Consider the following 27,124-nt stretch of genomic DNA (forward strand, 5'->3'; position numbering starts at 1 on the left):
ACGGGCAAGATTTAGAGGACGTTAGGAAGAGGCGTGTACTATAGAGTATATAGCTCGAGCCTACGGCCCTCCACGCCATATACCCCTCGGGAGGTCGGCCGCAAGGGCGGCAGCGCCCTTGCCGCCACGGCGTAAAATACAACAACAAAAAAAATTGTCCACCAATTCAGCGAGCCAGGCAAATATGCTCGTTATAAGATGGCCGGCTATCCCTTTTTCATTATCAAAGACCGTGCCGGGAACATCAATGCATCCCTCAACGTCTGCCGCCACAGAGCATTTCCGATTGTTCACGAGAATGAGGGAAAGGCATTCGTACTGTCTTGCAAGTACCATGGTATAAGCTCAAACACGGTCTCTCACTCAAAGTTCCTATACTCACACTATGGCAGGTTGGTCTTACAGCATGAACGGCAACTTGGCCAAGGCACCTCGATTCGACCAGGTGGAAGACTTTGACAAGAGCGAGTATGAGCTCTACAAAGTTCATAGCCATATCGATAGCCTAGGACTCTTCTGGGTCAATTTGGATGCAGCTGAAAAGCCGACGCTGAGCTGGGAAGAACAGTTCGGCGGGGTCGATAAGCAGCCCCGGTTACAGAACTTTGACATGAGCAACTACGAGTACGACCACACCTGGTCTATGGAAGGGAAGTTCAACTGGAAAACACTGATTGAGAATTACAATGAGGTTCGTGCGCACGACTTGGAATTGTAGACTTGATCGGCCTCGGCCCACTGACTTTCTGGGCCTGTTGCAGTGTTACCATTGCCCAACAGCGCACCCTGGCCTCGCACCGTTCTTCAAGGGCAACAAGCAGATGAACTATGGTCTCAATAAGTACTGGGTTGAACATCTCGGTGCAAAAGGATAACAGCATGCCAGCTCTGTCAGTCCTACATACATGTTTCCCAACGCATCGGTCACCCTCACATGAGTCGCGATCATCACTTCAATAGACTAAGCTAATGCCTTTCTATAGGCCTGTATTTTTCTACATGATGTCAATCGTACCAACATCTGCCACCACAAGCTTGATGCGGTACGAAGTCTACAGGTCAAAGACAGCAACGCCCGAGGAGTTGAAAGAAAAGTTGGACTTCTTCAGTCAAGTTGAGTCTGAAGACAAGTGGCTGGCCAACGGCTCGCAGTCCAATCTCAATAGCGATACATACACGACTGGACCATTTCACCCTGACGTAGAGGAAGCGGTTGTTTACGTTATTGGAAAGGTCAAGGGGCTTCTGCATGATCATGTGGCCGAGGAGAGGAAGCGTGGTTCAGAATGGTGGCCAGCTCGGAGGAGTCCTGTGCAGGCAACGAGGTCCTCCGCTGAAGAGGATGAGGCGTTCTGCCGGGGCGTATGTTCGAAGTCGAGTGTCAACGACAAAGCTATGCCCGAAGGTCTGGCATGGTAGACGGTCTTCGTAGGGTAAGAAGAGCGATAACCGTGTATTTTACAAGCCTGACGGAACTCGTATTTAGGTAGTCCATCCAATTCGAAACTGCCTAATAGGTTGAACACATACAACAATACCTCTTAGGAGCAATTGCATGTGAAGTTGGTCTTTCATCCCGCAGGGTCTAAAAGACGATTGCGATTACGTCTCATCCGAGAAGAATCTGCTTTACAATCTTGACCTCCTCCGTCGTGCCACAGATGAGACCTGCTCTACCATCACAATCCTGTTGAATCTTTTCAAGAAGCGGCTTGCCGTCCGTGGGGTCAATGGCTTGACCACCAGCACACTCCAGAATCAGAGCAATTGGGTACAGCTCGTAAAGAAACCTGAGCTTTGGAAGCACACCCGGCGTAACAGGCATAACATAGACGCCATGACCCTTGACAAGAGCATGCACGATGTCAGGAACAAGCCCGCCGCAGTACCGCAGCGTGTACTTCTCCTTGATAAAGCGCGTGATGAGAGCGCTGTACCTCTCATCATCCGCCGCGTGCCGTAGGTTCGCGGGCGCAAAGTACCGCGTCTTGAAGGGTCCGTCGGCCAACTTGACGACTGGCCGGATGATCTCGCAGTCCGTGACACCGTTCGGGCCGTACCCAATCTCAAAGCAAGCGGAGTCGGCGCCGGGGATCCGCACCGCCACGATTGCGGTGGCCCGGGGTCCGATGACACCGATGATGGCCGCAATCTGCTTCTCAATCGGTGAGTGGCCCACTGCGGTCCGCCCATCCCAGATGCCGACAATCGTTCCGACCGTCCAGTTCGGCGCGATGATGGAGCTGCCGTCGAGGGGGTCAAAGGCGACGGTGTATTCCTCAGAGGTTGCAGGGGTCGCGTTTGCGTCGCTCCCTTGCGGCCTCGCCGGCTTCTCGATGGGGTCCTCCTCGCTGCTTGCGGTCTGGATCGACGGGCACTTGGCAATAGCTTCGCGCATCACATTCTCGGACAGAACGTCGACGTTAAGCTGATCGTCGCCAAAGGCATTTGCTGTCCCGGCGAGCGAAACGTGCTGGGATGCATGCAACGTCTTGGCGATACCGGAAATGGCGTCGAGGATTGCTGGGATTACATCGCTTCGCAAAGAGGAGCGTTTCCCTTGAGGGATAACCTTCTCCAAGAGCTGTGCGAGAGCTGGTGATGCTGACATGACTATTGATGGAATCTGGTGAGTGAGGGTGTCCAGAAAGTGTTGAGTCAGAACAAGTGAGCTATTTTAGGATCAGTGAAGTTGAGAGAATTTACGCTACGGCGTGGCCCCCACACATTCTCGACGGGTTCTCCCTTGATCCACCTGTGAGGATGCCGTCATGGTCATTGTGTCAAACTCAATCTCATTTCTATACAACTACAACTCAGTCCTGAAAAGTTCGTGCATATCATCTTGAGAAAACTTCATATTCCAATCGCGATAATTACATCTTTGTCAGACTTCCAGAGATCTTGAGATAGTCTTGCTCTTGAATGTTTCGAGATGATCGATGTAGTCAGCAATGAAGCTGAGCTCTTATCGCGCTCTTTGTCACTCCCCATCTTTGATTCGCTAGCAGTCCCCTTCAGACAAGCCAAATCTTCAAGCTTGTGAGCTTTCCTCGCCAGACTCACCCCCTTGGCGCTTGAATCCGTCATAAAACCGTCTCTCCTCAAACACTCGAATATCATCATCGAAATTCACCTTGCCAAGGTTTCGCGCCTTCAAAATCTTCCTCCTCACCCTCATCACATCGTATTCCGTGTTCCTGGTCAACCACCACGTCCAGAGGTTAGCAACAAAGGAGGCAATGGTAGTCGCCGCTGTTATCGCGAAACTAGTCTTGTAGCCGTTGTATGCGAACTTGGACTGGAACAGCTGCGGCCCGATGACGCCGCCTAGCTGAGCAATGCCTGATTGGAGACCCAGCGTGAATGCTGTGCCTGTTGACCCAGAGAGAGTCGCTGATCTCCAGGCCCAGAATGGAATGAAGTATGATTGATAGAACAAGGTTCCTAATATGCAGGCGATGTAAATGCCATACCGGTTGGTGATCGTGAAGAAGAGCACGAAGCACACAACCATGCCAGATATGAGGATCCTGAACTTTTCGTTAGTGACCAACAACCCATACCTTAACTTCCCAGCAAAACTCACATGATGTAGGCTGGTCGGACGATATGCGCTCTCGACATGAACCAAGCCGAAAATATCGGGCCTACGATGGCTGCAAACGCAGGAGGCATATTCAACAGTTGATTCCTCGGCAATCCCACAAATCCAAGATTGGTAATAATCGTGGGCAAATACCAGGTTAGCGCATACCCTCCAATATTGATGAGCGTTTGCGATAACATGAATGACCAAATCAGTGGTGTCTGCAACACTGCCCAAATCTCTTTGCCGGCAAAATCAGGGTCGTTTGTTAGCGGCGCATTCTCTGGCAACCTAGCCTCCACAAACTCTTGTTCCCTTTCTGTCAGGAATCGACTGCTGCGTGGTGACTTTGGATAGTCTGGCAGCAGCCAAAATACGATGCCAGAGAAGAGGATGGTTGCCAGTCCTTCGAGAAGATATACCCATCTCCAAGCACTAATACCACTAATCCCATTCATATAGCTGATGCCGTAACAAAGCAGAGATCCAATGATACCGGCCAGATTGGACATTGCGAAGAACCAACTCACCGGCTTGCCAATTTCGTCCGTACGGTACCAACTCGACAATTGAGCCATGATACCCGGAAACATACCAGCTTCGAACATTCTGAGGAAAAGTTCAGTATGTTTCCAGACTAAGTCGCATGCCGAGACTCCGGAACTTACCCAAGCAGAAACCGCATGGCATAAAGTTGATGCCGATTCTGAGCTGCAGCTTGGCAGGCCGTGATGATTCCCCAGGTGAGGAAGATACGAGACTGCCAGAGATACGGGCTCATACGCTTCAAAAGCAGATTACTGGGCGCCTCAAAGATGATGTAGGCGATCTAATACCGCTTGTCAGTCTTTTGTGATAATGACTTAGACGCTTCTCAAGCGAGGCAATCGCTCACGCCGTAGATGGATCCAACCCAGTTGTACTGATCAGACGTCATGTCGAGCTCTTTCATGATGTTTCGAGACTCTCCTGCTTGCAACACTCGAACATTTGCAGCATTGGTTTGGTCGATCTGGAAGCTCGTTAGCATGCTAAGGTATGCCACACGGCATCGGTCAAATTTCCAGCTAGCATCGCTTTACCTGCTTGATCATGAACATGACGCCGATAAGAACCAGAAAGGCCTTGTCAACTTTGTTGATGACGGATCTTTCCTCTTCCGCAGAGAAAGTCGAAAGAAACGCAGCTCGCGCTTCTGGGTCATCTCGCAGGTTGTCGACATTGGCACGAGCCACAGCCGCATTCGCCTGCTGCTTCCGGCTGGCGGCCGTTGCATCGTGGTCGATCTGGACTTCGTCGGGCTGGATTGGCGCACTCATCATCATATATTTCAACCTCTAATCGACGCATTTCTTGAGTTGAATTTCAACTTTGAAAGGGGGTCATCTTTAAGTGAACCAAGTCGATTGGCAACAACCTCGAGTATTACCCGATGCCGGCAAAGTTCGCCATGTGCAGCACCATGCGGATTTCCTCATCGACGGGGATCCAGGGGCATGTCTATGATGTGCTTCAAATTGGGATGGCGATATAAGGCTTGGAGGGTGATGGGCCTATGCGGAGTGATGTTGAATTGCTTTTGCATCTGCCTGTCATTCGCTGAAGCGCGCCGAGAAATGATGGCGAAACCATGGCCCACCCTTCCATCATTTGTTCGACTCTCGGACTATCCTATGCCAGCTCACGGTGTTGCATTCCCAAGTTCAATCCGGCTAATATCCGAACTCTTCTCTAACATCTTCAGTAGTATTTGTTGGTCGGGGAAAGACCTACACTGGCGAAGAGATGTTTACCAAGTCCGATAAAGGAGTCTGAAGCCTTAATATCAGCGTATCAAGGTTGCATCCCTCGGAAAATATCCGTAGGATTTCCGCACGCAACATGCAGATATTATGACGCCAAAGGTTTTATGGATGTTATAAACTACTTAGCAGGTATTTACTCAACTGAAACCGCCAGGTTCAAGTACGTGAGTTTTGACTTACATAAACTAGGCGGAAATCAAAAAGAGGAACAGCGACCTTCTTCCGGCTCTCGCAATTCGTTGTGTGGTATCACTAAACGTCACCTCACTTGGCGAGCGATTAATACCATGGCTTCTTCAAGCGACCCAAACGGCGGCACAAGTGTCAAGCCGCAAAAGCAGATTCTGCTTAATGCCTTCGATATGTTCACTGTAGGACATTTGTCCTTTGGTCAATGGCGCAACCCGAAGGACAGAGCCAAAGACAAACGCCGTGATCTCACTTATTGGACAGACCTGGCAAAGCTCCTCGACAAAGGAGGGTTCGTTGGCTTGTTTTTGGCCGATACTTTCGGACCGTACGACACGTAAGAATTATCTCAACTTCGGCCAGCTTAATCATTGCTAATTGTACCTACTTCTAGATACAAGGGCAGCGCAGAGCCATCTGTTCGGACCGGCGCTCAGTGGCCCATGGCCGACCCAGTCATCGTACGTACGACCTGGTCGCGATAACATCATCGTGCATCATGCAACATGTACCGCACATGACTAACATCATCTTAGCCCGTTTCCGCAATGGCTGCCGTCACCAAGAATCTTGGGTTTGCCATAACGACATCAACTTCGTACGAGCAGGCATACGTGGTTGCGAAACGTTTCAGCACCTTCGACCACCTGACGAAGGGACGATTCGGATGGAATATCGTCACGAGCTGGAAAGAATCAGCTTCCAAGGCCGTAAGCTTCTCGCTGGATGCTCTAGTGTTCTGTACTATCTAACACTAAACTTTAGGTTGGTCTCCCGTTAATCGAACACGACACCCGTTATTCGAATGCCGACGAGTATTTACGGGTTCTTTACAAGTAAGGCTTGAGCCCGCTAGACTCTTTGACTTAAATGTAATAACGACATTTATATAGATTGTGGGAGGGTTCTTGGTCAGACACCGCATTGGTGGAAGACGCAGAAAAGGGCATCTATTCCGACTACTCTCAGATTCGCGCCATTCATCACCATGGCAAGTTTCACGTCGATGCACCCTTCCTGACGGACCCTTCTCTCCAACGTACTCCCGTGCTGTTCCAGGCCGGCACATCTCCGTAAGTTTCGTCTACGTGTAACTTTAAGATGATAGAACTTTGGGGGCTGACCATCCTTCGAAAGCGCGGGCATAAAATTTGGCTCAACCCACGCTGAAGGCATTTTCGTAGCCGGTCTCTCCCCACATGTGGTAGCAACTAGAGTCAAGGCTATCCGGGAGGGCGCGATCGCCGCAGGCCGAGACCCGTACTCCGTCAAAGTCTTCGCCATGATCACTCCCATCATCGGCAAAGATGAAGAGGACGCCAAGAGAAAGTACGAAGAGGCTCTCAAATACGTCCTCATCGAAGGCGGTCTTGCCCAGTTCTCTGCCACAACGGGCATCGATGTCTCCCAGTTCGACTTGGACCACGAGCTCACCGAGGAGGATGTAGCAAGCCACCTTCAGCGCATCCATTCATCTCTGTACAATCTGCGCTACCGAGGTGATGACGTGCCAAAGCTGACGCCCCGAAATCTGGGTACTGTCACTGCAATCGGTGGGAACGGGGCCATGCCGGTGGGCACCGCCGCGCAGGTTGCGGATGTCTTCCAGGAGTGGGTGGATATTGCCGACATTGATGGCTTCAACATCGGATATGTGGTTACTCCGGGAAGCTTTGAAGATGCTGTCGAGTACCTCGTTCCAGAACTTCGAAGCAGAGGGCTGTTGCCTGAAGCGATTCCGGAGAACGAGCCTGCCCCCACTTTCAGAGAGCAGATCTACGGCCTTGGACAAAAGGGGTTGAGGTCTGATCACCCGGGGTTCAAGTACAAGTATGACACCTATCAGGACACTGTTGCCAAGGAAGATGCGGCAAAGACTGCACCGGCGGAACATTGAAGATAGCTAGGGACAATCATAGAGTACCTCTTGTTTCCTGAGCCAACATGAACCACATTGATGTGAATTGAGTTGCCCCTATCCAGCATAGCTTCCATTTCCCTGTTTTCAAGAGCTCGGGTATTAAATGTTAAATGGCTCCCCGTCATACAGTTGGGGGGGTTTGCTCAATCGACACCCTATTTTCCTGGAATAATTGCTCGCCATCATCCTTAAGAAAAGTAAGGCCATCGTATGATTCACTCATAGCGTTTTGCTCGGAAAACAGGATAATATTTTCCCGTAGCCAGCATGCTCTTGACTCTCATGAGTACCTTGGTTGCTAGATGCAGCAGCACCAAGCAGTCCACATCACATATGACTACAACTCGGCCGCTTGGCATGAAGCGCATCCGAGCCCGGCGTGTGGGCCTGATCCCCCACCGGAAGCACAATAATGTGGACATCAAAGACAACCAGCCTTGAACAGGAAGCAATAAGCACGCCCACAAGCGGTGAATCCACGGTAAATGTTGCCAATACTAAAACATGTGCGAGCGTGGATCCGTTAAGGTAGGATTGACAGGTGACCACTGACCCGGTTCAGCAAAAATTCGACTGCTCCCCGCAATCCCTGCATCATCCAACTCGGTCACGGCACCACCATCGGGACTAAGCAACGATTCACATACAACTTTGCGGATCCAGCGCCATGGCTGGAGGTTCATTGATGGTTCAGAATACAGCTATTGGAGCTTTGAGGATCTGTTTGACCCCGCCAGGACAGAGGTAGGGCCGACACAGACCCCAGGCCTTAGTCCTTGGACTTGGAATTCATCAACGCCGACCCATACCACTATTCCCAATTTTCACCTTTGCAATGTGTCGATGTGGATGCTGCGGGATGCCCGGGGTCTCCGCGTTTGTTCCATTGGATCGGGAACCCGAACATAACCCGGAATCTAATCTCGAGACGACCCTGGTCGGATTAGACGTTGCCACCTTGCCGCGCGATGGGACGAACTTCTGGGTGTTCTAGCTTGAGTCTGTCTCGATAAGCTTAACTGCCTTATCCAATGTGTGTGTGAATAGCTGACTATCTGAAAAGTACAAACTGTCAATTAGAATACTGTGTCATCACCGTAGTTGATTAAAGGTACTGAAGTAGGCAGGGTACATATAGGTTCGATAGATCATACTACAATGACCTTGGGGATTGTCATCGTCAACTTGCAACAATTGCTAACTCCAGCGCGCCGGCTTCTACTTGACGATTGGGTATCTTACACTAGATTGTGTCATTGGCTCATCTCACTCTAGTGCCCCGGATGGATACCAAGCTGCGGAATTCACTCCCGCCAGTCGAGTACCTATGACATCGTCACATCACGCAGCTGGAACCCCTCATCCGCCACACCATGAAGACCCAGACCAGTTTTATTGACCGATACAAGGCCGTGTAATAGCCTGCCAAGAACAAACATCGCATTATTCCCCGTCATCTTCACGGTTCGTTGTCCGAGGTAACATCCATTGCCAAGTCGATCCCATCACGACGATGTCCGTCTGCCGTTACAGTCCAGCCATGTGGCGTGATAAATACCCCTCGGGCTCTTTCCAACTACTGATTACGGACGCTTTAGAATCATTAGTCTCGGTACCAATTGCATGCATCGCAGCTTTCTCTTCTAGTCCAGAGCCATCATGAAGCTCAAAATGACAACACTGGCCTTCGCCAGCCTCCTCCTTGAAGCAAACTGCTCAACAACCCCCTCCAGTACCCTTGTACACCAATGGGTAGCCCGGCAAGATGACCCAGAGTCTCTTCCAGTCTACAAGAACTCATCCACTGCGTCGACGCGCGCGTTCAAGACTTGATCCAACGAATGTCAATCGAAGAGAAAGCCGGCCAGCTCTTCCAAACCCAACTCCAACAGGGTCCCAATGGCACCCTCGACACGGGCAACGTCACGGCCCGCCGCAACAGCACTGAGAACATAATTGGCGAGAAGCACATGACACGCTTCAACCTCGTCGGCGATATCACGGACGCGAAGCAAGTCGCGGAGTTTGTCAACCTAGTCCAGCAGCGCGCCCTCGATACGCGATTAGGCATCCCAGTGACTCTCTCCACTGATCCCCGAAACCACTTCACCGAGAACATTGGTACGGGTTTCCAAGCCGGTGTCTTCTCACAATGGCCCGAGACTCTCGGCCTTGCTGCCCTGAGGGACCCCGAGCTCGTCAGAAAGTTCGCGGAGGTGGCTCGCGAGGAGTACATCGCCGTCGGCATTCGCGCTGCCCTACATCCGCAGGTCGACCTCGCCACCGAGCCACGATGGGCACGCCTGGGAAACACTTGGAGCGAGAACGCAACCTTGACCAGCGAGCTTATTGTCGAATACATCAAAGGCTTCCAAGGAAGGGAGATTGGTCCGCACAGCGTAACCACCGTGACGAAGCACTTCCCTGGAGGCGGCCCGATGGAGAACGGTGAAGACTCTCACTTCACATACGGCAAGAACCCGACGTACCCCGGAAACAACTTCGAGTACCACCTCACCCCCTTCAGAGCGGCGATCGCCGCCGGCGCAAGGCAGATGATGCCCTACTACTCCCGTCCCATCGGCCTATCTGACAACTCCACCGACTACGAGCCAGTCGGCTTCTCCTTCAACAGGCAAATCGTCACAGACCTACTCAGAAACCAACTTGGGTTCGAAGGTATCGTCGTCACCGACTGGGGTTTCATCACTGATACAGTGATCCGAGGTCAAGACATGCCAGCACGCGCGTGGGGTCTAGAGAACACCACTGAGCTTCAACGCGCAGCCCGCATCCTCGATGCCGGGTGTGACCAATTAGGTGGTGAGCAGCGTACCGAGCTCATTGTCCAGCTGGTAGAGGAAGGCATTGTGTCCGAAGACCGCCTCGACATCTCCGTCAGACGTCTCCTTCGCGAAAAGTTCCTCCTCGGGCTTTTTGACAATCCCTTCGTCGACCCCGAGGCCGCGACGAGAGTTGTTGGAAACGACTATTTCCTGCGGCTTGGCAATGATGCCCAGCGCAGAGCTTACACTCTTCTCACAAACAAGGATGAACTACTTCCCCTGAAGCACGTTGGCACAGGAACTAAGTTCTACATCGAGGGTTTCAACGCCACGTTCCTCGAGGCACGCAACCTCACGGTCGTCGAGACACTAGATGAGGCAGACTATGCCTTACTCCGTATCAATGCGCCCTACGAGCCTCGTCCAGGTGGCTTCAAAGCAGCCTACCACGCCGGCTCGCTTGAGTACTCGGATGAGGAGAAGGCGCGCCAGGCCTCGATCTATGCGGCCGTGCCCACCATCGTCGACGTGATCCTGGATCGTCCTGCTGCGATACCCTAGGTTTTTGACGCCGCTTCTGCGGTGTTGGGCAGCTACGGTAGTGGCAGCGAAGCTTTCTTGGACGTGATCTTTGGGGTAAGCAACCCCGAGGGCAAATTGCCTTTCGATCTCCCGCGGTCACAGCAGGCTGTGGAGGATGCGATGGAGGATGTGCCGTATGATACGGCGGATCCTGTTTTTAGGTTCGGACATGGGTTACGCTACACCGAAAAATGTTCGCTTTGATGGCGACATGGAGTAATATGTGGCTCGAGTCTTGATGTCTATTGTTAGACAAGCAGTAGGGCTGGTTGGTTTTGGGAATCAGGACTACGAGAGGAGCAGCGCTCATGACTTTTAACGATTGACGAGACGGGACTTCTATGTAATCGTGTCAGAATGATAGCGTTCACGCATTAAGAGTAATGGTAGTTATGCTGTTGAATAATTAAAAAAGGGGAATCTTTGATTTTTCTATACCAACTCAAGTCTATCATCAACATCCCTCGCAGCCTCAATGCTCCTCTTCAAAACACTGGTCTCTGGTCCGCTGAGCTCCCTCGCGTTCATGCCAACCATGCAGCTCATATCCTTCTTCCTCGCCCCCTTGACCCATTGCTGGTCAATCATCCAGTGCGTCGGCACCGCGAACTCAGTCGGGTCGTCCATCTTATTCTTCAACAGCCCGCCGTTATACCACAGTAAGTTATCCACCTCGTCCACGTGCGCAATCACGAAGCTGCAAACCTGCGTCATCTCGGTCTGTACCCCGCTAAATGGCTTCCACCAGCCAACCATGCCGCCGTAGTGCCGCGAGAAGCTGTATGTCGAGCCCGTGGCCTCGAGGCCGATCCAGTACGTCTCCTTGTCACCGTAAGTGATCCTGTATGTCCACGAGTTGCGCACGGCGTGCGTGTTTTGCCACGCCGTGTGCAGTAGGCCCATGAGCACGCTGAGCCGGCCCTTGTTGAGCACGACGATGCCCGAGTCGCCTTCCTCTGCGTACTTTTCCGTCCAGACGAGCGACTTTTGGAGTTCCTCACTCGGGTGCTTGATCATCTCGTGGAACCATTCGTGTCTCTCGAGGAACTGGTCTTTCCAGAGCAATCGGTCGTGGAAGAGAAGCGCGCCCTTTTCTTGGTAATTTCGCTGTTGGAAAAGCTGTTCGGGCTTCTGGAGGAAGACGACGTCTGCATCTAGGAGAATGACCTCTTCGAATCGGCTGCCGAGCGCGGCAAACGGCTTAATCGCCCATCCGCCCTCGGCTAACTTCAACGTCGTGTCGTTGAAGACGGTCAAAATGTCCATAAACTCAATGCGTCCACTATCGCCCTCAACAGCTTGGACGAGCGTGTCGCGGTCCTCCTCGGATAAGTCGTCTTCGCCGGCGTAAACAATCTGAATGGGCAGCGTAGTCTTCAAAACGCGCGTCAGGGACGCGACCAAATGACACGCGAACCGCAGCGTGCCGTGTCCCGTCGGAATGACGATACCGGCATTTCTCGGCACGTACTCCGGCATTTCCTTGCCGGAAGCCCCGGCGGCGCCGGTGCCGCCGACACCTAATTGCTGTGCCGGGGGCCGCGGGGGCGCACGATCAGCGGCGCCCCCCATAAAGCTTTGCCTGAGATCGGCCAGAGGCGACAGGCTGTGGATGTCCCTCGGCGGAGATTGCAAATAAGGGAACAGGGATGCGGCGACTCGCTCGACCTGGGCGTCGAGAAACTGTCTCTCGGCCCCCATAACCCGCATCCCATCGCTGCGGCCACCCTCCTTCTCCTCGAGCGCCTTAATCCACGAGCGCAGCACCTTTGTGCGCTCACCAAGCTCTCCAAAGACCTTCTTGTACGGCGGGCCGAGGGGATAGTCGACGAAATATTGTGCCGTCGCGTTGATGGCGTCGAGGTTGAGGCCGGACGTCTTTGAGGTGCGGAAGCTGAAGTTGGCGGATGTGAAGGGTGTTTTCGTGCCGTGGAATCGGAGTACGTAGACGACGCAGAGGGTGATGAAGGCCGCGCCGGCGATGATTGGCGTCGATTGACCGCCGTATCGCGGCGACACTAGGAGACGAACCATCCTCGGCTTCCTTTCACATTCCCTTCTTCTTCTCTTTCAATGTCGTATTAGGAATTGTCGAAGTTCTGTTGCAGCAAGAAAGCTCGCAATGAAAGCTGAGTATTCTCCCCCGCGACTTGACTGCCCGGGGCCGCAGTCTTTTAAAGAGCCAAGACCTTCAAGCTGTGCTTCCATTTTTGCGGGTGTTGAGACCGGTGCTAGTCCAAAGCTTAGTATGCCGATATTCCTTACTCCCGCGTTAACCCAGACTCAGCTTAATCTATCTGACTGGTGACACTTGCGCAGCTTCGACTCCGGCTCGCGTGTTCCGAGATCAGAGATGTCTGCGGCCTGTCCGCCAGTCACAGGCAAAATGATGCCAGCGGCAGCCAAACCAACGAGCATAGCCCATTCCCCATTGTCGTTAGGACCAACGACTGGTGGGCTGGACACGCAGGGCCACGCCAGCAGGTCTCAGCCATTGGAACTCGACTCGTCGTCTCATTGCGGATCCCTCTAGGGCTGGGCTTTCCAGCGTGGAGGGCTTGGAGCCTTGGAGGGGGAAAGTTCAGGGACGTCCCTGGACCCCAAGCTACCGGGACGAACACGCGTCTTGGATATAGCATGGGCCCACGTCCAAAGCCCACAGGGTCCAGGCCACGAATCAACCCCCCCCCGCATTCCGAGAGGCTTCGAACCCCTTTTTTCTTTCGTCTCTTCTCAGATCAATGATGGAATGGCATGTCAGATATATCAGCCGGCCACTAACCTCACATTTATCTGCCGTACATCCGTGACGGCGTCCTGAGTCTTTGAGTTCCACACTCGTCTTGATCGTTATCTCCCCTACACCTCCTCGAACGGCTCAACGGTTGATGGCTGATAATAGCTGTCGCACGTGAATCGACACTGCGACAGCGCTGGAGTTCAGCTTCAACGGCTTTAGCCAGGCGTTGAGCTCATTCGTAGCTCAGGGTACCTCACGCTAATCGAGGGGTCGCTTCTGCCCATCTCATTTGATTCGAAACTCATTGATCAACTCGTACTCGAAGCGACGAGCCTTTCATTTTGGATCGACCTGCTATTCCAGGCAAAGTGGCTTGTCAGCTGAAATTCTGAATCGAGACTTCAGGGGGGGGTGCTGTTGGGCTTCGATCACGAAAAGGTGCTAGCGCCAAGAAAAGGACATTAGCGCCAACGATCGCTGCTTACCTCAATTACTTTTTACCCATGGGTGGTCTCGCCTGCGGGATGACTGACTCGTACTTTTCTGGGCTGAATGGCAAAAGAAAGCTGTCTGGCGCGGCCATTGATTCTCTCGCCAGATGCTTCTTGAGATCAAGACCTGATACACAAAGTTGAAGCATGCCAGTCTCCAGTACGCATGTCAGGTAAGCAACGAAGTAAGTCAAACCCCCCACTTCCTGGCACCCCCCTGTTTCTGGCACCACAAAAACGATGGGATCACAACCCGACCTCCTCATTACTATTAACTATTGATCCTCAACCACACCCACTACAATACAGCTGCCAGCCTCACTAGGGCATTCAGAGTCGCTGGATTCAGCCGTGATAACCTCCTTTTCACCCGCTTCGATTTGAGCCCGATGGATATCCCTGATGTTCGCGAACTTCGTGTTGGGATCGATTTGAACAGTCTTCCTCTTCCTCACTGCAGCGTTGGTAATTTGAGCCCTCAGGTGAGCTAGTTGCTGCTGGGCAGCTGCCAGTTGCCAGGCCTGCTCTGTGAAGCCTTTTTTCACCTTCCTGAATAGCAGCCGTTGAGTGCTGGTATCATTGTCGAGTTGGGTGTATAAGTGCAGTTGACCGCTGAGCTCTGCCAGCTTCCTGGGTGTCGACCAGACCACTGCAGAGGAGGCAGAATCCCATGGCTCAACAGGGGTAGTTTTGTTGACCATTATGGCATCGCTTTCTGCCCTGACTAGTTGGTTTGGGTGTGGTGGGCTTAGCAGGAGGCTCAGGTAGTACCATAGGGTTCATCAGGGGCTTAACCATCGCCACAGGGTGTAGACCAGTCCACTTCCAACCACTTCTGATGTTCGAGACTGATAGACCAGCAAGTCGAGCCTTCTGGTAACAGTCCAGGAAGTTCCTTTTACCTATAATGGTAGAGTCGTTCCATTGAGACAAGTAACCGAGCTCCTTCCGATAGGCTGACTTAACAGGGCTGAAGACAGACTGGTCAAGAGGCTGGAGGACATGAGAGGAGTGTGGTGGTAAGAACAGTAAATGGATATTGTTAATATAGCAATTCCACATGAAGTCTGTCGTCGTATGACTCCCATGCCCATCCACAATCAGCAGTCGAGCCTCCCCCTCAGCCTCAGGCATAGTCTGTGGGATGAACACCTTCTCTAACCATTCAATGGCAGTTAAGTCTGTAGTCCAGCCATTATCTGTTGCTGTAAACTCCCACGCATCGTATGGAACGAGATGTAATGGAAACCACTGCTGTTGGGCTGTCTTCCCCTTGAAAATGATAAGAGGACGAAGTGCCCTACCCAAGGCTGAGATACACTCAATGATAGAGACCCATGCCCTCGACCCAGGTTGTTTCTTGCGAACAGACGTCGTCTCAGCCATACCCAGCACTAACCCATTAGCTCCCTGACCCTCGAGGATGCCAGTCTCATCCATATTATATCTGTTGGCTGGTTTGATGTCCTTGATCTCAGGGATAGCGAGGAACTTAAACCAGTTCCTAATGACCTCAGTAGATGCCCCATTAACGCGTCTAGAATCGATAGAACGACTTCTCTGAACCTTAATGATAGGGTTCCTTCTCACAAAGGCATAGATCCAGCCTTTTCCCAGTGGTTTGGTATCCCCAGCAGCAGCCAGAACTCGCTCTGCGAATTCCTTCACCTGTTGGTGCGTTGGTGCGAGGCCCAGCGAAGCCTGAATGCGAACCCATTGTGCCAGCTTACTCTCCTGGTCAGGAGACAGCCTCTGCCAGTCAGCAAAAGCCACTTTCCTAGTCTGACCACCTTGGAGACGTAGTTGGAGGGTTGATCGTGGTATCCCATACTCCAATGAGGCTCTCTTTTGACTCTTGCCGTTTGAGATGTCCTCGAGAGCCTGACGAAGCTGATCTTCGGTATATTGAGGCATTAGATATAGAAGAAGGTATGTGCAAAAGATGAGCCTATTTGGACGCGAATTGAAAATGTTGTGATGAAAGGAGGTTGGGGGTGGGCATTGGGTTGTGGTGGATTTTCGCGTTTTTGTGGGTGCCAGAAACAGGGGGGTGCCAGGAAGTGGGGGGTTTGACTTAAGGACGACAACCGGGAATTTAATCGAAAAAGCCGCTGCAACAAACCATTGGGAATACCTAACTGGTGTGACTTCGCATTTATTTCTGCGCCTCAATGCCAAGCCACACACGTGATCTTGACACTCAACCACCTTTCAAGTTGACGACTCTTTGGGTCCAGGAAACCATTGTTGGTGAGAGCAGCAAAAATCTTGAATAGACTTCCCTGCTCTGGATCGCACGAGCTATTTTGCGGTACTGAAGGCAACATGAAGTCTCAAGGGTCAAGTGTATCTCATTCAGAGGAGAGACGTGCGAATCCAGATTACGAAGTCTAGGTTGTTGGTAATCGAATTGTCACAGGCGCCGACAGTATGTGGTTTTAACTGCCAATTTCATGGGGAAAAGTCACATACGCATTTGAAGTATCGGCATTCCCAATTGTTTGGAATGCGATTTTCAGTTCTTGGAAGAGTTAAGGTACCTGATCTGACGCCTCAAGCAGCAGTCAACATCCATGGAGGATTAACTTCGGGGATCCTGCCAAACAACCTCTCAACCTTCCATTCCAAAGCCCATAGCAAAGTCTCGTCTCGATAGAACCAGAATAGAACCGCGGACGCAAGATGACTGCAGATGCCCCCATATGCTGGCGTGGTGTCAACTCCTCCCCTGCCCGTGCTAGGACTTATTATAGCTCAAGCTTTCGCATCGGCATAGCTCATGATACGACCGGTCCTCCAAGCAACAGCAGCCAGGAAGTTCACCTCTCGTATGATTTGTCTGCCAACGCGCCATTGGAAAGCTAAGCAGCGGCCGCAGACGCGGTAGCGAAAGGGGAGGGGTTCTGCTTTGCGACCTTGCTCATCGCGTACAGGGATCTCTCCATGATGTCCTTCACGTCAATCGCCGCATCCATGGCCTTGATCTTTCCGTAGTTCAGCTTGATGCATTCCTGGATGACCTTCGTGCTATCGTTCCAAGTACCGATGTCGACTCTGTTGAATTTGCGGATATGATCGAGGTGCTGCTTCATGGTGCTCTTGCTGATGTTTGCAACTTTCTGGAGAAGGACAATTCTCTTGGTCAAGATGTTCGCCAGGTCCACAGTCATATCACGGGCCTCTTGGTTATGGTCGAGGATTGTGCCCGTCAAGTTGATAGCGAAGTTGTGAGCGGCCGCGACGTCGTCCATGAGATCGGCGAGTTTCTGCTTGCGGCCCTGGAGTTCCTGGAGTTCCTTGGCTGAATTTCAATCGGGTTAGGGACAATTTTGAGGCTGAACATTGAGAGAATTCAGAAGAGATATCAACTGACCAGCTTGACGCGCGGCTTTATTACCGAGGACGAGGGGAAGCTTTTCCACGACGACCAGGGTGCCTATCAGGACCAGAACCATCGCCATGACCATTTGAAGAACCTGGATGAAATTACGATAGTCCATCTCGATTGCTTGGTCTCCTTGTCGAGTTGAAGGTGTATTTGTGCTTGGGCTTCCGTAGCGCTTGAGGTGATGATGGGCTGTCTGAGCAAGACGGTGGTGTATGTTTGGAAGAAAATAAATTCAGCAGGAAAGTGGTGTTGGCTCCTCAAGAAGCCCTTCTTTTTTTTGCCCCTTCCTAAAAGATCGTGGGAGAGGTAGGGCTAGATTCCAGGGGCAGCATGTGATTTCATGTTTTCCAAAGGCGGGTGCTACTGACTGATGGGCCTCTTTTGGCTGTGGAAGCATCCGGAAGACAGCACGAGGCCTCACGCTGTTCTCTGTTGTGGTTTTCAAGTGGGAAGAGTAGAGCTCTTTCAGGGTTTGGTGATGTGGAACAACGGGCAGACGGGCAACAATTGGCATTGACGACATTCGGCCAGAAGCTTCGAGACGACGATGGAGGATACATGTATGTGTGCCTGTGATAAAGTAAATGGCTCTAGGAGCATCATTCTGATGGAGTGGCATCTTATGGATGTGCCGATCCCGTAGAAACTGCAGGAAAGAACCAAGAAGTGTCGCAGAAAGGCAGTGAAGACAGACCAATTCCCACCTTGAGAGCTGCTATATGGGAGGTTTGACTACCTTAGAAGGTCTCCATCAGCTAGAAAGGGTTTGGTGAAGTCTCGTCTCACTTCCCACTATTTGTTAGTAAACAATAGACGGGCCTTAGTTCTGTGTAGGTATCGAGAAAAGATAATATGGATACTCGAAGGCCCCGTAACCCTAGCATCAAGTTCGTCTAGCTTTGAAAATATCAATGAGGCATGTGTATATCATGGTATTGCTTCTATGCTTTCTGAAAATATGTTCGCTAGTTTCTCGACGCCTTCCTTTCCTAACCTCATAACCCCGCCCCTGACGACGGAAAACCCATCAAGATTTCCTATCAAGCATCATCTAGTGCTCCAGTTCAGTGACTTTGCTATCCGTGTCTCCAACCTTGTCGCCAGAGTCGGCATCTCCATCTGTCTTCTCGATGATCTTAGCACGTAGCTTCTGGATCTCACCCAGACCCTTGTAAACGTCGGCCTTCATCTTCTCCACCTCCTTTCTATCCTTCTCAATCGTCTTTGTCTCTTATTCGACCGATGCACTCCCGCATCCAAGGAGATTCGAGACGTTCTTGTTAGACTTTTCGAACTCAGCACGGACGCATAGAACGTCTTCGCGGAGGCTTTGTTGCGTTTCTTCAAGGGCTTGATAGGCGAAGAGGGCTTTCTCAAGGGATCTCTCTGTTGTCCTAGGTGGTCAGCGACGTCTTTCATGACGAAGTCAGCAATCAATATGATGCAACGAATACGTACGGATGCGGCGCTCGAGGAGAAAACCTCTGCACCACTTGGAGATCTCTCGGATGAGGACGATGACGAGAATCGCTCCGCTGAGGCCCATCAGGAAATCCTAAATCTCTACGATCTCTTGGTCTGTAGCATCGTGACTCATGTTGGCTACAATTTGGTTTCTGCCCGTAGTGCTAAATTATGGACTCCAGGCGAGGTTTCGATTTAGAGGCCGGCAGGTTTAGCGATGATTGTGGTAGATAGTAGCTCGATGATGATAGAGAACTTGAAGATGATGGAGGAGTTTAGTTGGGGCTGTGGAGGACCAGCTGGATCATTCTTTTTTCAGGAACAAGATCTTTGTTCCTTTATTTTTGAAGAAGCTGTAGCTACGGAAGGTTCTGGGTGCAATGGCCCAGGCTCTTGCCTCATGCAGTCTGGGAATCCCAGGGTTGGTGTACGTAGATGCATGGGTACATGTACATTGAGACATGTCAGGCAGCAGGCGGAAGGTCTGTCTGTGGAAAACACCAACAATGGGAACTTGTTGACATATTTCTTCTCCTAGATGACATTGGGATTATGCAGGATATAAAATCATCTTGATGGTTGTGCCTGGCTACAACCTTGAACAAAGAGTCAAAGACCAGACAGTGCAGCCTTTGCAAGGGCAAAATCAAACACTGAGAGCGGATTTTGTTTTGACTGTGCATGCTTCCAGAACACTGCAGATGTGACATCCATCTGCCATGAATTAGTGTTCACAGTCATAGGTAGTCTCATCTCCCAACTAGTATCTGCCGCAAATCACTACTGTGCACCCCACGTATATGCCGGGCTGAATACACATATCCGGGGCTATACAGCCTGACAGAAGCGGGTGGGTCTAATTTTGTAAACAATCGCTTTGGAAGATAATTTGCTGAGCTTTGATGGTCTCTGAAGAATGCTCTCTCGGCGAGGTCCTCGTCGAATTTTGTGGCTGGTGATGGTAATGGCACTACCACGGAGGCCACCACATTCACCACATCCCTGTGTGGTCTCTAGATCCATATGTGTTTGCAAAGGCCAAAATAAATGAACTGTACAGTATCAATAAGTTCTTTCATCTGTATCGGTAGCAGTCGAAGAGAGTGCGGGCAACGTTGTGGGCTGCGTTCCTCCGTGTGTAGCGGGAATGCTGATCTATCGTCTTCCTCAAGAGCTCCGGGGATGCAACTGCTTTTGCAATGGCTTACCTAAATGATATCGCGAATACGTATGAGCTCTTCCACATGTCTTATTGACTATAATCATGAACAATGCTGGCATAAGATGGGTTGATCGAGGCGGCTTCTTGGATGCAGCTGTGTTTGCAATGGCCTATCTATATAGTTCATAATCTACACAAGAACCCTGGCCCCTTCTACATGTGTTTTTACCCAAGCACGAAGATAGTACCGCTAATAGTAATGACTATTTCACTTCATGTGCAGCTGGAGTAGTCACAAGTTGTTTGCCTAAGGTTGGCGGCTAGAGTAATATTCAAATGCTTTCCTCTCACAATGAGGATGAGTTTGTAGATAATTGTTGGCTCTGCTCGGGACTTATGAGTACCGAGAAATGGCTGCTGTGCCGAGTCCGAGCTTCGCATTGTATAAACTTACAACACCGAGAGTCATTCTATAACTAGGGGGAAAAGGTCGGCTTACAGTCCGTGATGCATATGTGATAGGAACACGGGAACTAAAGTACCTTAATTGTGAAGTAGGAAAGTTTCCGAGACTACCCAAATTCAGGGTAATAGTACACCCAAAACAACACTTGATTATCCCGGTTCTAAAATTATGTTGTCTTGATGTGTTATTGTCGCAAGCTCTCAAAAGCTAACACTACGACTGAGATTTGAGTATACGAGAGATGCGAGTTGCAAGGGACTAATGAGGCTCGGACCGAAGCTGAACCAAGGCGGGAGAGTCGGACCCGAAGCCATGGTAACTCGTCAACTGCAAGAACCACCGACAATGCCGCTGACTACTCCGTACCAAGCCTCCAAGCGTCCAATTCCCCGGGTCTGTGGGTGGACGAGGTTCATCCGAGTCATGAGCCAAGCATGCATGCCAATGGGCCTTACCCAGCGACAGAAAGCTTAAACTTAGGGCTGTTTAGAATATATTGCAGCAGCTGTCCGTCGTTTTCATCGCTTTTGGAGTCGGCAAGATCACTATTCTAGAAACATCCTCCGCAATCCGATAAATGCGTTGGCTGAGCCTCATGCCGCAATGTGCCTTGAGTGTCATGGCTGAGGGTCCAGGAAGCTGTGTATTGAGTATTCGTAAGCTCATTGGTAAAGGAGTGACAGAGCGCCAGGAAGCTTGAACAATATTGTTGGAATAGGCCTACATTAGGCAGCAGGAGGTTGCTGCCGCGGTCCGTTCCAGCCACGGTGGTCCGTGTGGCTCAGCCACACGAGGGTGGTATACCCCAGACTTCCTGCCGCCGCTGGCACCTGGTTAGACTTCCACTCAACAACAACAAGAACAAGCAATATCACCACTACAGTTGGTGATCGTTGCTACCCACGATACTCGAGTATTTTCCTTTTCCACCTGTGAATCCAACAAATATATTTCGAAGATAAGGTAGGTCATCTCACTGCTGGATGCACTCGCTTTCCCAGCCAAATCATTTGGGCTCAGATCTAGACTTTTGAATCAGCCTTTGACTCCATCATGAACTCAAAATAATTTCACGACAGCGGAGGCGGAGTCCATTGGGGCTGACGAACTCCCACCGGGAGTCCGGGACCACTACCTAACTTACTGGACCACACCAAAAGAATGCAAATGTTCTGCTGGTGCGTGGCCCATCTTGGCGTAATAGCGCCATCTCGCACCGATTTTGTACCTTGAGTAGGGGTGACCCGACATTATCGTTAATTGTGCTCCAGCACCACCAAAACAAGCTAGGCCTCTTCGTGGGCAGGAAATTTCTAGTGCCATCACTATTTTGCGAGTCAACGACTCCTGAACCCACGCTGTATGAGCAGACTGAGCGAAGTTGGAAAAAAGGTTCTTAGAGAGTACCAAGACTTTCTTAATGTGTTGTTCCTGCTGACCCAAAGTGCCAAGATGGATCCATCTCCGTGGTATCATTGTCTGCCTTCACCAGAGCCGGTTGCGACAATGAAGCCATGCCCACACAAAGTTCTATAAATCATCACCAGCGCCATGCTCTCTCGCTGCCTGCAATATGATAGAAGTAGTTGACTATATCATTCTCTCTCACCCACATTCTTTTGTGTGATTCGCAAACCCAACTTTTACACTCGTTTTCAAAGTACATACAATACACATTCCTTTTTCACAATGTTGCTCATCCCAACAATACTCTCCTGCCTCTCCCTGACCCAGGCGGCCAACATCTTCGTTTCCCCCAAGGGCGTCGCGACCCCGGACGGCAGCCAAGCCAAGCCCTTCTCCGACATCCAAGCCGACGTCATCATCCTCCGCGGCGGCACCTACGACCTCCTCAAGAACATCAACATCACCGTCAACGGCACCGCCGCCGCCCCCATCACACTGCACGCTGCCAAGGATGAGGAGGTCATTATCGACGGCGAGGGTCTGCCGGATACGCCCGCGGCCGTCGGCGCCTCCGTACCCGGCCGGAACCGCGGCGTGCTCCACGTCGAGCGCGTGCAGTACTGGAACTTATCTCGTCTTACCTTCGCCCACGGAGTGTATGGTGTGTATGTGAAGGATTCGAGCAACTTGCGCTTCAACCAGATCTTCACTCGTGAAAACTACGAGAGCGGTTTCCACATGCAGGGTGCCCTGTCTAATAACGTTATCTCCTACCTTGACTCGTATGGTAACCGCGACCCGAGAAACAATGGCGAGAACGCCGATGGTCTGGCTATCAAGGAGGGCAAGGGTGAAGGCAACATTGTTGTTGGCAGCAGATTCTGGGATAACTCTGACGATGGTGTCGACTTCTGGTGAGTCGTTTCATGATCGTTTATGTTGCCGTGGTGTACAAGCTGACAGTATCTCAGGGAGTTCCACTCCAAGTTGACCATCAAGGACAGCATCGCGTGGGGCAACGGCTTCAACCGCTGGGTAAGTCAACATCAATCTCACATCCTATTCTCCCTGCAACCTTCTAACAACCCAGGCAGAACATCCCCGACTTCACAGGCAACGGCAACGGCTTCAAGCTAGGCGGCGGCAGCGCAGGCGACATCCTCCCCGCCGCCCACGACGTCATCAACTGCATCGCCTTCGGCAACAAGGCCAACGGCTTCACCGACAACTCCCAGACGGGCGCCTTCGCCATCGAGGACAACACCTCGTGGATGAACGGCAAGTCCGGCTTCCGCAGCGTCAACGCCACCTACTTTGGCCAGGCGACGATGCGCGAGCGCCAGACGTCTATTGGCAACTCGTGGGATGTCGCTGGCGCCGCGCTGACGAACGCGCGCTTCAAGAGCGTTGATATCGGTCTTGTTTCTGGTGCGCGTGGCAAGAATGGAAAGATTGTGCCGAGCGACTTCTTGGTACTTGTTAATGGTGCTAAGATGGGTGCTACCACCAACTGGAAATAAGCAGAGCTTGTTCCGATGGGCTTTTCTCTCTGGGGGGATGAAGTTCGTCTGACAGTTGCGGGCTTTCGTAGTTCTTAGGAACCCAGATATCAAGCCGTTTTACTTTTTGCAACCTTGACGAAATGGTGGGCGTTCTCGTGATCACTGTTGGTCCATGTCATTTCATAGACCAAGCGGGTCCAGGAACTCCCATCCCCCTTTCGTGACCTGTCTCAACTGTAAAGCCATGTGGCCGGACGATGCGATCTCAAACTGTAAGAGCCATACCCGCCCATAGCTGTATAGTGAAAAAACACGTACAGGTCGGCTTGGCTTTGGGCGGTAATCTTTCGGTGCGTTTTAAGCATTGATCCCACCACCCTCAGTCGCTAGTCCACTATTTTCCCATCAGTCGCGGAATAGCGTCAGCAGATACCTCTCTGATTTCTTCGAGGCTGATCCTGTTTGATTTTCTTCTCTTTCGAATACGTGCACCGGGAGAAAATAGGACGGGATCATTGCGGTCAATCATGATGCATACGAGATTCGTTAGTACTGGAAGTGACGATGCACAGCGCAGTGCCACAATGTACTGAGGTCATTCAGTAGTCGATGGGATAGGAAACTTTCATGCATACTAGAATGTAAACATGCCAGTCAGCCCCAGAATGTGTCAGTGTGATCAAGACCTCTTGATAGATGTTCGATTTCTTACTAGTGGCCAAGTGCCAGGCTAGAAAGCCTCACAACTTGGCTTCATCTTGCGCCAGACTTCAGACCATCCGCCAAGTGTGGTACACATCTCCGCCACTAACTCCACAGCAAGCGTTGTTGAGCCGACACGTCGGCCGTGCAGCGGGGCCGGGACCACGGGGCGGACAACGGGCAACAAATGAAAAATCGTTGCTCTCCGCTCCGGAATCGGAACTAAAAAAAGAAAAACAGGGTCATGATGAAACAAAGTGGGATGCGAGCTTGATTCTTGAACGTGGGATCTCAACCAGGTGCCACAGAAATACAAGGGAAGGGAAGATGCTTGATACGACTTTGAAAATAGGGGTGGGCGTGACGTAATAAGCATGTCAAGCTGGGCACTCCCCTGCCAAGCAAAGTCTCCGGCCGTCGTGATGTGTGATGTGTGAGGTGATGTGATCATGCGCGTCATGTCACGATCTCACCTTAGCTTACCTGCACCTCAAACTCTCTACCCTACTAACGCACTCTTGATCCATTTGAAGCAGATTACCGACAGATTGGGTTGACAAGATCAACAGCCTATTGCAACTGCATCACCAAACCTTCCATTCATCTGATCCAAGCATCTCTCTTATCGTCGAGGAAACCTCACATTATGAAGTCAATCGGCATCTTCCCCGCTTCAGGAGGCCTAGGCGGCAGCACCTACGATTACCTCTTGAAGCTTCTCCCCAGCGATCACATCATCCTCATCAACCGTCACCCGGATCGCGTACCCCAAGAACACATCAAGAATGGCGTCCGGGCGCGCAAGGCATCATACGAGTCGAGCCCCTCCGATCTCGAGGCCGTGTTTGCGGGCATCGAGGTGCTGTTCCTCATCTCCTACCCAAGTCATGTACACGACTACCGCAAAAAGGTACGTGAGAGATGGAAGCTGAAGCCATGCTCGTCCATATCACCAGACTTGTTTATCCCAAGACGTCTGGCCTGACAAATTTCACAGGTCCAACTACCCGTCGTCGACGCAGCCCGCCGCGCAGGCGTAAGACACCTCTTTTACAGCTCCCTAGCCTTCGGCGGCGACCTACAAGACGAGTCGGTAGCGGAGGTAATGCAAGCCCACCTCTCCACGGAGCGCCACCTCGCCTCCGCCGCGGCCTCCGACCCGAGCTTCACATACACCTCGATCCGCGAGGGCCTCTACTCAGAATCGTACCCAATCTACACCTCCTTCTTCGACGTCAACTCTCCTTCCTCGTCAAACGAGATCTTCGTCCCCCACGACGGCTCCGGCCCGGGCGTGGCGTGGGTGAAGCGCAGCGAGCTGGGGGAGGCGACGGCGAAACTTATCGCGCAATATTCCTGGGACCCGGATCAATTCGCCCACGTGAATAAGAAGGTGCTGCTGACGGGCGCACGGGTCTGGCCTCTTGAGGAGATGGTCAGGGTTCTTGGGCGGGTTGCTGGGAGGGAGTTGAGGATCCGCGAGGTGGGCGTGGATGAGTACGTGAAGCTGCCGCAGGTTTTGGCGAGGTTCGGGTCGGCGGAGAAGGCGAGGACGTGGGCGACTGCGTGGGAGGCGATCCGAGCGGGGGAGACTGCTGTTGTGTCGGAGACGTTGAGGGAGATCATTGGGCGGGATCCGGAGGAGTTTGATGTCACGATACAAAAGTTGAAGCAAGCTTGAGGGCAGGGAGGATCTGGTTTGGTGGCGTAGGTTCAACGATGTGGGCGGGAGCGCGCATGCGGACCGCTTGGTGAGCTTCATGGGCGACAGCCATTAGCGGGTAACTCCGTGACGTCGACTCTGAGATTTATTGAGGCCATGGGTTCGAGGGGCTCCCGCTCAAATCTTTGGACGAACATTTTGGTGTGGAGCATTGGCCGGCTCAACTGCAATTTGGGTCGTCTTTTGACAGTATGGGGGACAGAGAGCGGGAAAGCCTTGAATTTTGTGATGGAAGAGAGGAACAGACAAACGGCGCTGAATTCTCCGGGAGAGGGTTGCCCGCGCGACTTCCTTCATTCATGCTGTTAGCTTTCCACATCTTCAAAAACCGGGCGATTGGTTTAGTGGTATAATGACCGCTTAGCATGCGGTAGGTCCTGGGTTCGATTCCCAGATCGTCCAGTTCTTTTGCTTTTGGCTCTTCTGTGGGGCCTTTCTTCTTTTATTTGTTTCCCAAATCATCCTGCTTCAATCCTCAACCGATAACGAGTCGGATTGGCGGGACATATTTCTCCCACTGTAGATGGACATGCATGTCAAATGGGGTTGAAGTTGAAGATGCGACATTGGATGAAATAGTAGCTTAGAAAAAGGCACTCTTTGACGTAGTAGTATGGCTTCCTCTCATGCGCGAAGAAGCAATTGCTGAAGTCACTTTGCCTGTCTGACGGAATTGGGAGTTCTAGCCTTCGCGATAGCCATCAAAGGCAATTGATGAGCAGAGTAAGGTGGTTTATAAACGGTTAGCAGTATCGGTCAAAAGTTCTTTTCAGGGCAGCCTTCGACAAAACTTATGAATGGCAAAGTATACTAAACGCGGCCATGATTTGTTTCCCTAGGCAATTTCCAAGCTCGTGAAGATATACTCAAGATGTAAGTAAGTAAGTACGCCATCTCTTGTCAACTTTACTGTTATTAGGCAGTTTACTCTGTGAACTATGCGGACACCTCCGCTGCCGATGGCAATGCTGCTGGAGTGCTCCAGCAGAACTCGTATTGACGCTGGGATAAGCAGGCGGGGGATCGTATTAGTGCCCCATCCACCAAATAAGCGTTTTAAACTTAAATCGGCACTCCTGAATGATGTGCTGATAAGGATTCAAGATATTCATACATACCTCTCATTCCGGTTTAGAACACGGACGATTCTTCCTCCAAGACACACGACGCGACTGGCCCGTAGCCTATCTCAATCAAGCTCTTGCAA

At 51.5% G+C, this 27,124-nt stretch overlaps 10 protein-coding genes and 1 non-coding gene across 11 annotated transcripts; 6 read left to right on the plus strand and 5 right to left on the minus strand.

Annotated features, from left to right (window-relative positions):
• Positions 1-198: 198 nt before the first annotated feature.
• Positions 199-1,419, plus strand: BDP81DRAFT_398096 (uncharacterized protein; the record flags this gene model as incomplete). Its single annotated transcript, XM_060588406.1, has 4 exons — positions 199-337; positions 393-695; positions 781-841; positions 984-1,419. The coding sequence occupies 4 exons, from the start codon at positions 199-201 to the stop codon at positions 1,417-1,419; spliced, it is 939 nt and encodes a 312-aa protein (XP_060440879.1).
• Positions 1,420-1,514: 95 nt separating this feature from the next.
• BDP81DRAFT_102653 (fructose-1-6-bisphosphatase) lies at positions 1,515-2,665 on the minus strand. Its single transcript, XM_060581384.1, has one exon. It carries the CDS (start codon positions 2,609-2,611, stop codon positions 1,610-1,612), a length of 1,002 nt encoding a protein of 333 aa, XP_060440880.1. The 5' UTR covers positions 2,612-2,665; the 3' UTR covers positions 1,515-1,609.
• Positions 2,666-2,888: 223 nt separating this feature from the next.
• Positions 2,889-4,908, minus strand: BDP81DRAFT_483995 (high-affinity nicotinic acid transporter; the record flags this gene model as incomplete). Its single annotated transcript, XM_060595091.1, has 5 exons — positions 2,889-3,533; positions 3,590-4,198; positions 4,258-4,418; positions 4,485-4,601; positions 4,672-4,908. 5 exons carry the CDS (start codon positions 4,906-4,908, stop codon positions 3,035-3,037), a joined length of 1,623 nt encoding a protein of 540 aa, XP_060440881.1. The 3' UTR covers positions 2,889-3,034.
• Positions 4,909-5,681: 773 nt separating this feature from the next.
• BDP81DRAFT_398099 (DszA family xenobiotic compound monooxygenase) lies at positions 5,682-7,480 on the plus strand (the record flags this gene model as incomplete). The annotated part of the gene is made up of 6 exons (XM_060588407.1): positions 5,682-5,920; positions 5,978-6,044; positions 6,120-6,293; positions 6,349-6,419; positions 6,477-6,656; positions 6,721-7,480. 6 exons carry the CDS (start codon positions 5,682-5,684, stop codon positions 7,478-7,480), a joined length of 1,491 nt encoding a protein of 496 aa, XP_060440882.1.
• A 1,683-nt stretch (positions 7,481-9,163) lies between these two features.
• Positions 9,164-11,135, plus strand: BDP81DRAFT_500160 (glycosyl hydrolase family 3 N terminal domain-containing protein; the record flags this gene model as incomplete). Its single annotated transcript, XM_060595502.1, has 3 exons — positions 9,164-9,236; positions 9,299-10,818; positions 10,852-11,135. The coding sequence occupies 3 exons, from the start codon at positions 9,164-9,166 to the stop codon at positions 11,074-11,076; spliced, it is 1,818 nt and encodes a 605-aa protein (XP_060440883.1). The 3' UTR covers positions 11,077-11,135.
• Positions 11,136-11,304: 169 nt separating this feature from the next.
• Positions 11,305-12,906, minus strand: BDP81DRAFT_328999 (mannosyltransferase putative-domain-containing protein; the record flags this gene model as incomplete). The annotated part of the gene is made up of 1 exon (XM_060585272.1): positions 11,305-12,906. The coding sequence occupies one exon, from the start codon at positions 12,904-12,906 to the stop codon at positions 11,305-11,307; it is 1,602 nt and encodes a 533-aa protein (XP_060440884.1).
• Positions 12,907-16,964: 4,058 nt separating this feature from the next.
• Positions 16,965-17,603, minus strand: BDP81DRAFT_398102 (uncharacterized protein; the record flags this gene model as incomplete). Its single annotated transcript, XM_060588408.1, has 2 exons — positions 16,965-17,404; positions 17,477-17,603. 2 exons carry the CDS (start codon positions 17,601-17,603, stop codon positions 16,965-16,967), a joined length of 567 nt encoding a protein of 188 aa, XP_060440885.1.
• Positions 17,604-18,542: 939 nt separating this feature from the next.
• On the minus strand, positions 18,543-19,037 carry BDP81DRAFT_398103 (uncharacterized protein; the record flags this gene model as incomplete). Its single annotated transcript, XM_060588409.1, has 3 exons — positions 18,543-18,721; positions 18,787-18,885; positions 18,950-19,037. The coding sequence occupies 3 exons, from the start codon at positions 19,035-19,037 to the stop codon at positions 18,543-18,545; spliced, it is 366 nt and encodes a 121-aa protein (XP_060440886.1).
• A 3,105-nt stretch (positions 19,038-22,142) lies between these two features.
• On the plus strand, positions 22,143-23,734 carry BDP81DRAFT_409609 (pectate lyase). The gene is made up of 3 exons (XM_060589086.1): positions 22,143-22,904; positions 22,962-23,025; positions 23,085-23,734. Exons 1-3 carry the CDS (start codon positions 22,273-22,275, stop codon positions 23,508-23,510), a joined length of 1,122 nt encoding a protein of 373 aa, XP_060440887.1. The 5' UTR covers positions 22,143-22,272; the 3' UTR covers positions 23,511-23,734.
• Positions 23,735-24,435: 701 nt separating this feature from the next.
• On the plus strand, positions 24,436-26,319 carry BDP81DRAFT_436683 (uncharacterized protein). The gene is made up of 2 exons (XM_060591155.1): positions 24,436-25,104; positions 25,192-26,319. Exons 1-2 carry the CDS (start codon positions 24,841-24,843, stop codon positions 25,873-25,875), a joined length of 948 nt encoding a protein of 315 aa, XP_060440888.1. The 5' UTR covers positions 24,436-24,840; the 3' UTR covers positions 25,876-26,319.
• On the plus strand, positions 26,248-26,319 carry BDP81DRAFT_t282. The gene has a single exon. It is a non-coding gene; the product is annotated as a tRNA-Ala (tRNA).
• Positions 26,320-27,124: the final 805 nt, after the last annotated feature.

The sequence above is a fragment of the Colletotrichum phormii genome (assembly GCF_030913505.1).
Source record: "Colletotrichum phormii strain CBS 102054 chromosome Unknown BDP81scaffold_22, whole genome shotgun sequence".
Lineage (NCBI taxonomy): Eukaryota > Fungi > Ascomycota > Sordariomycetes > Glomerellales > Glomerellaceae > Colletotrichum > Colletotrichum phormii.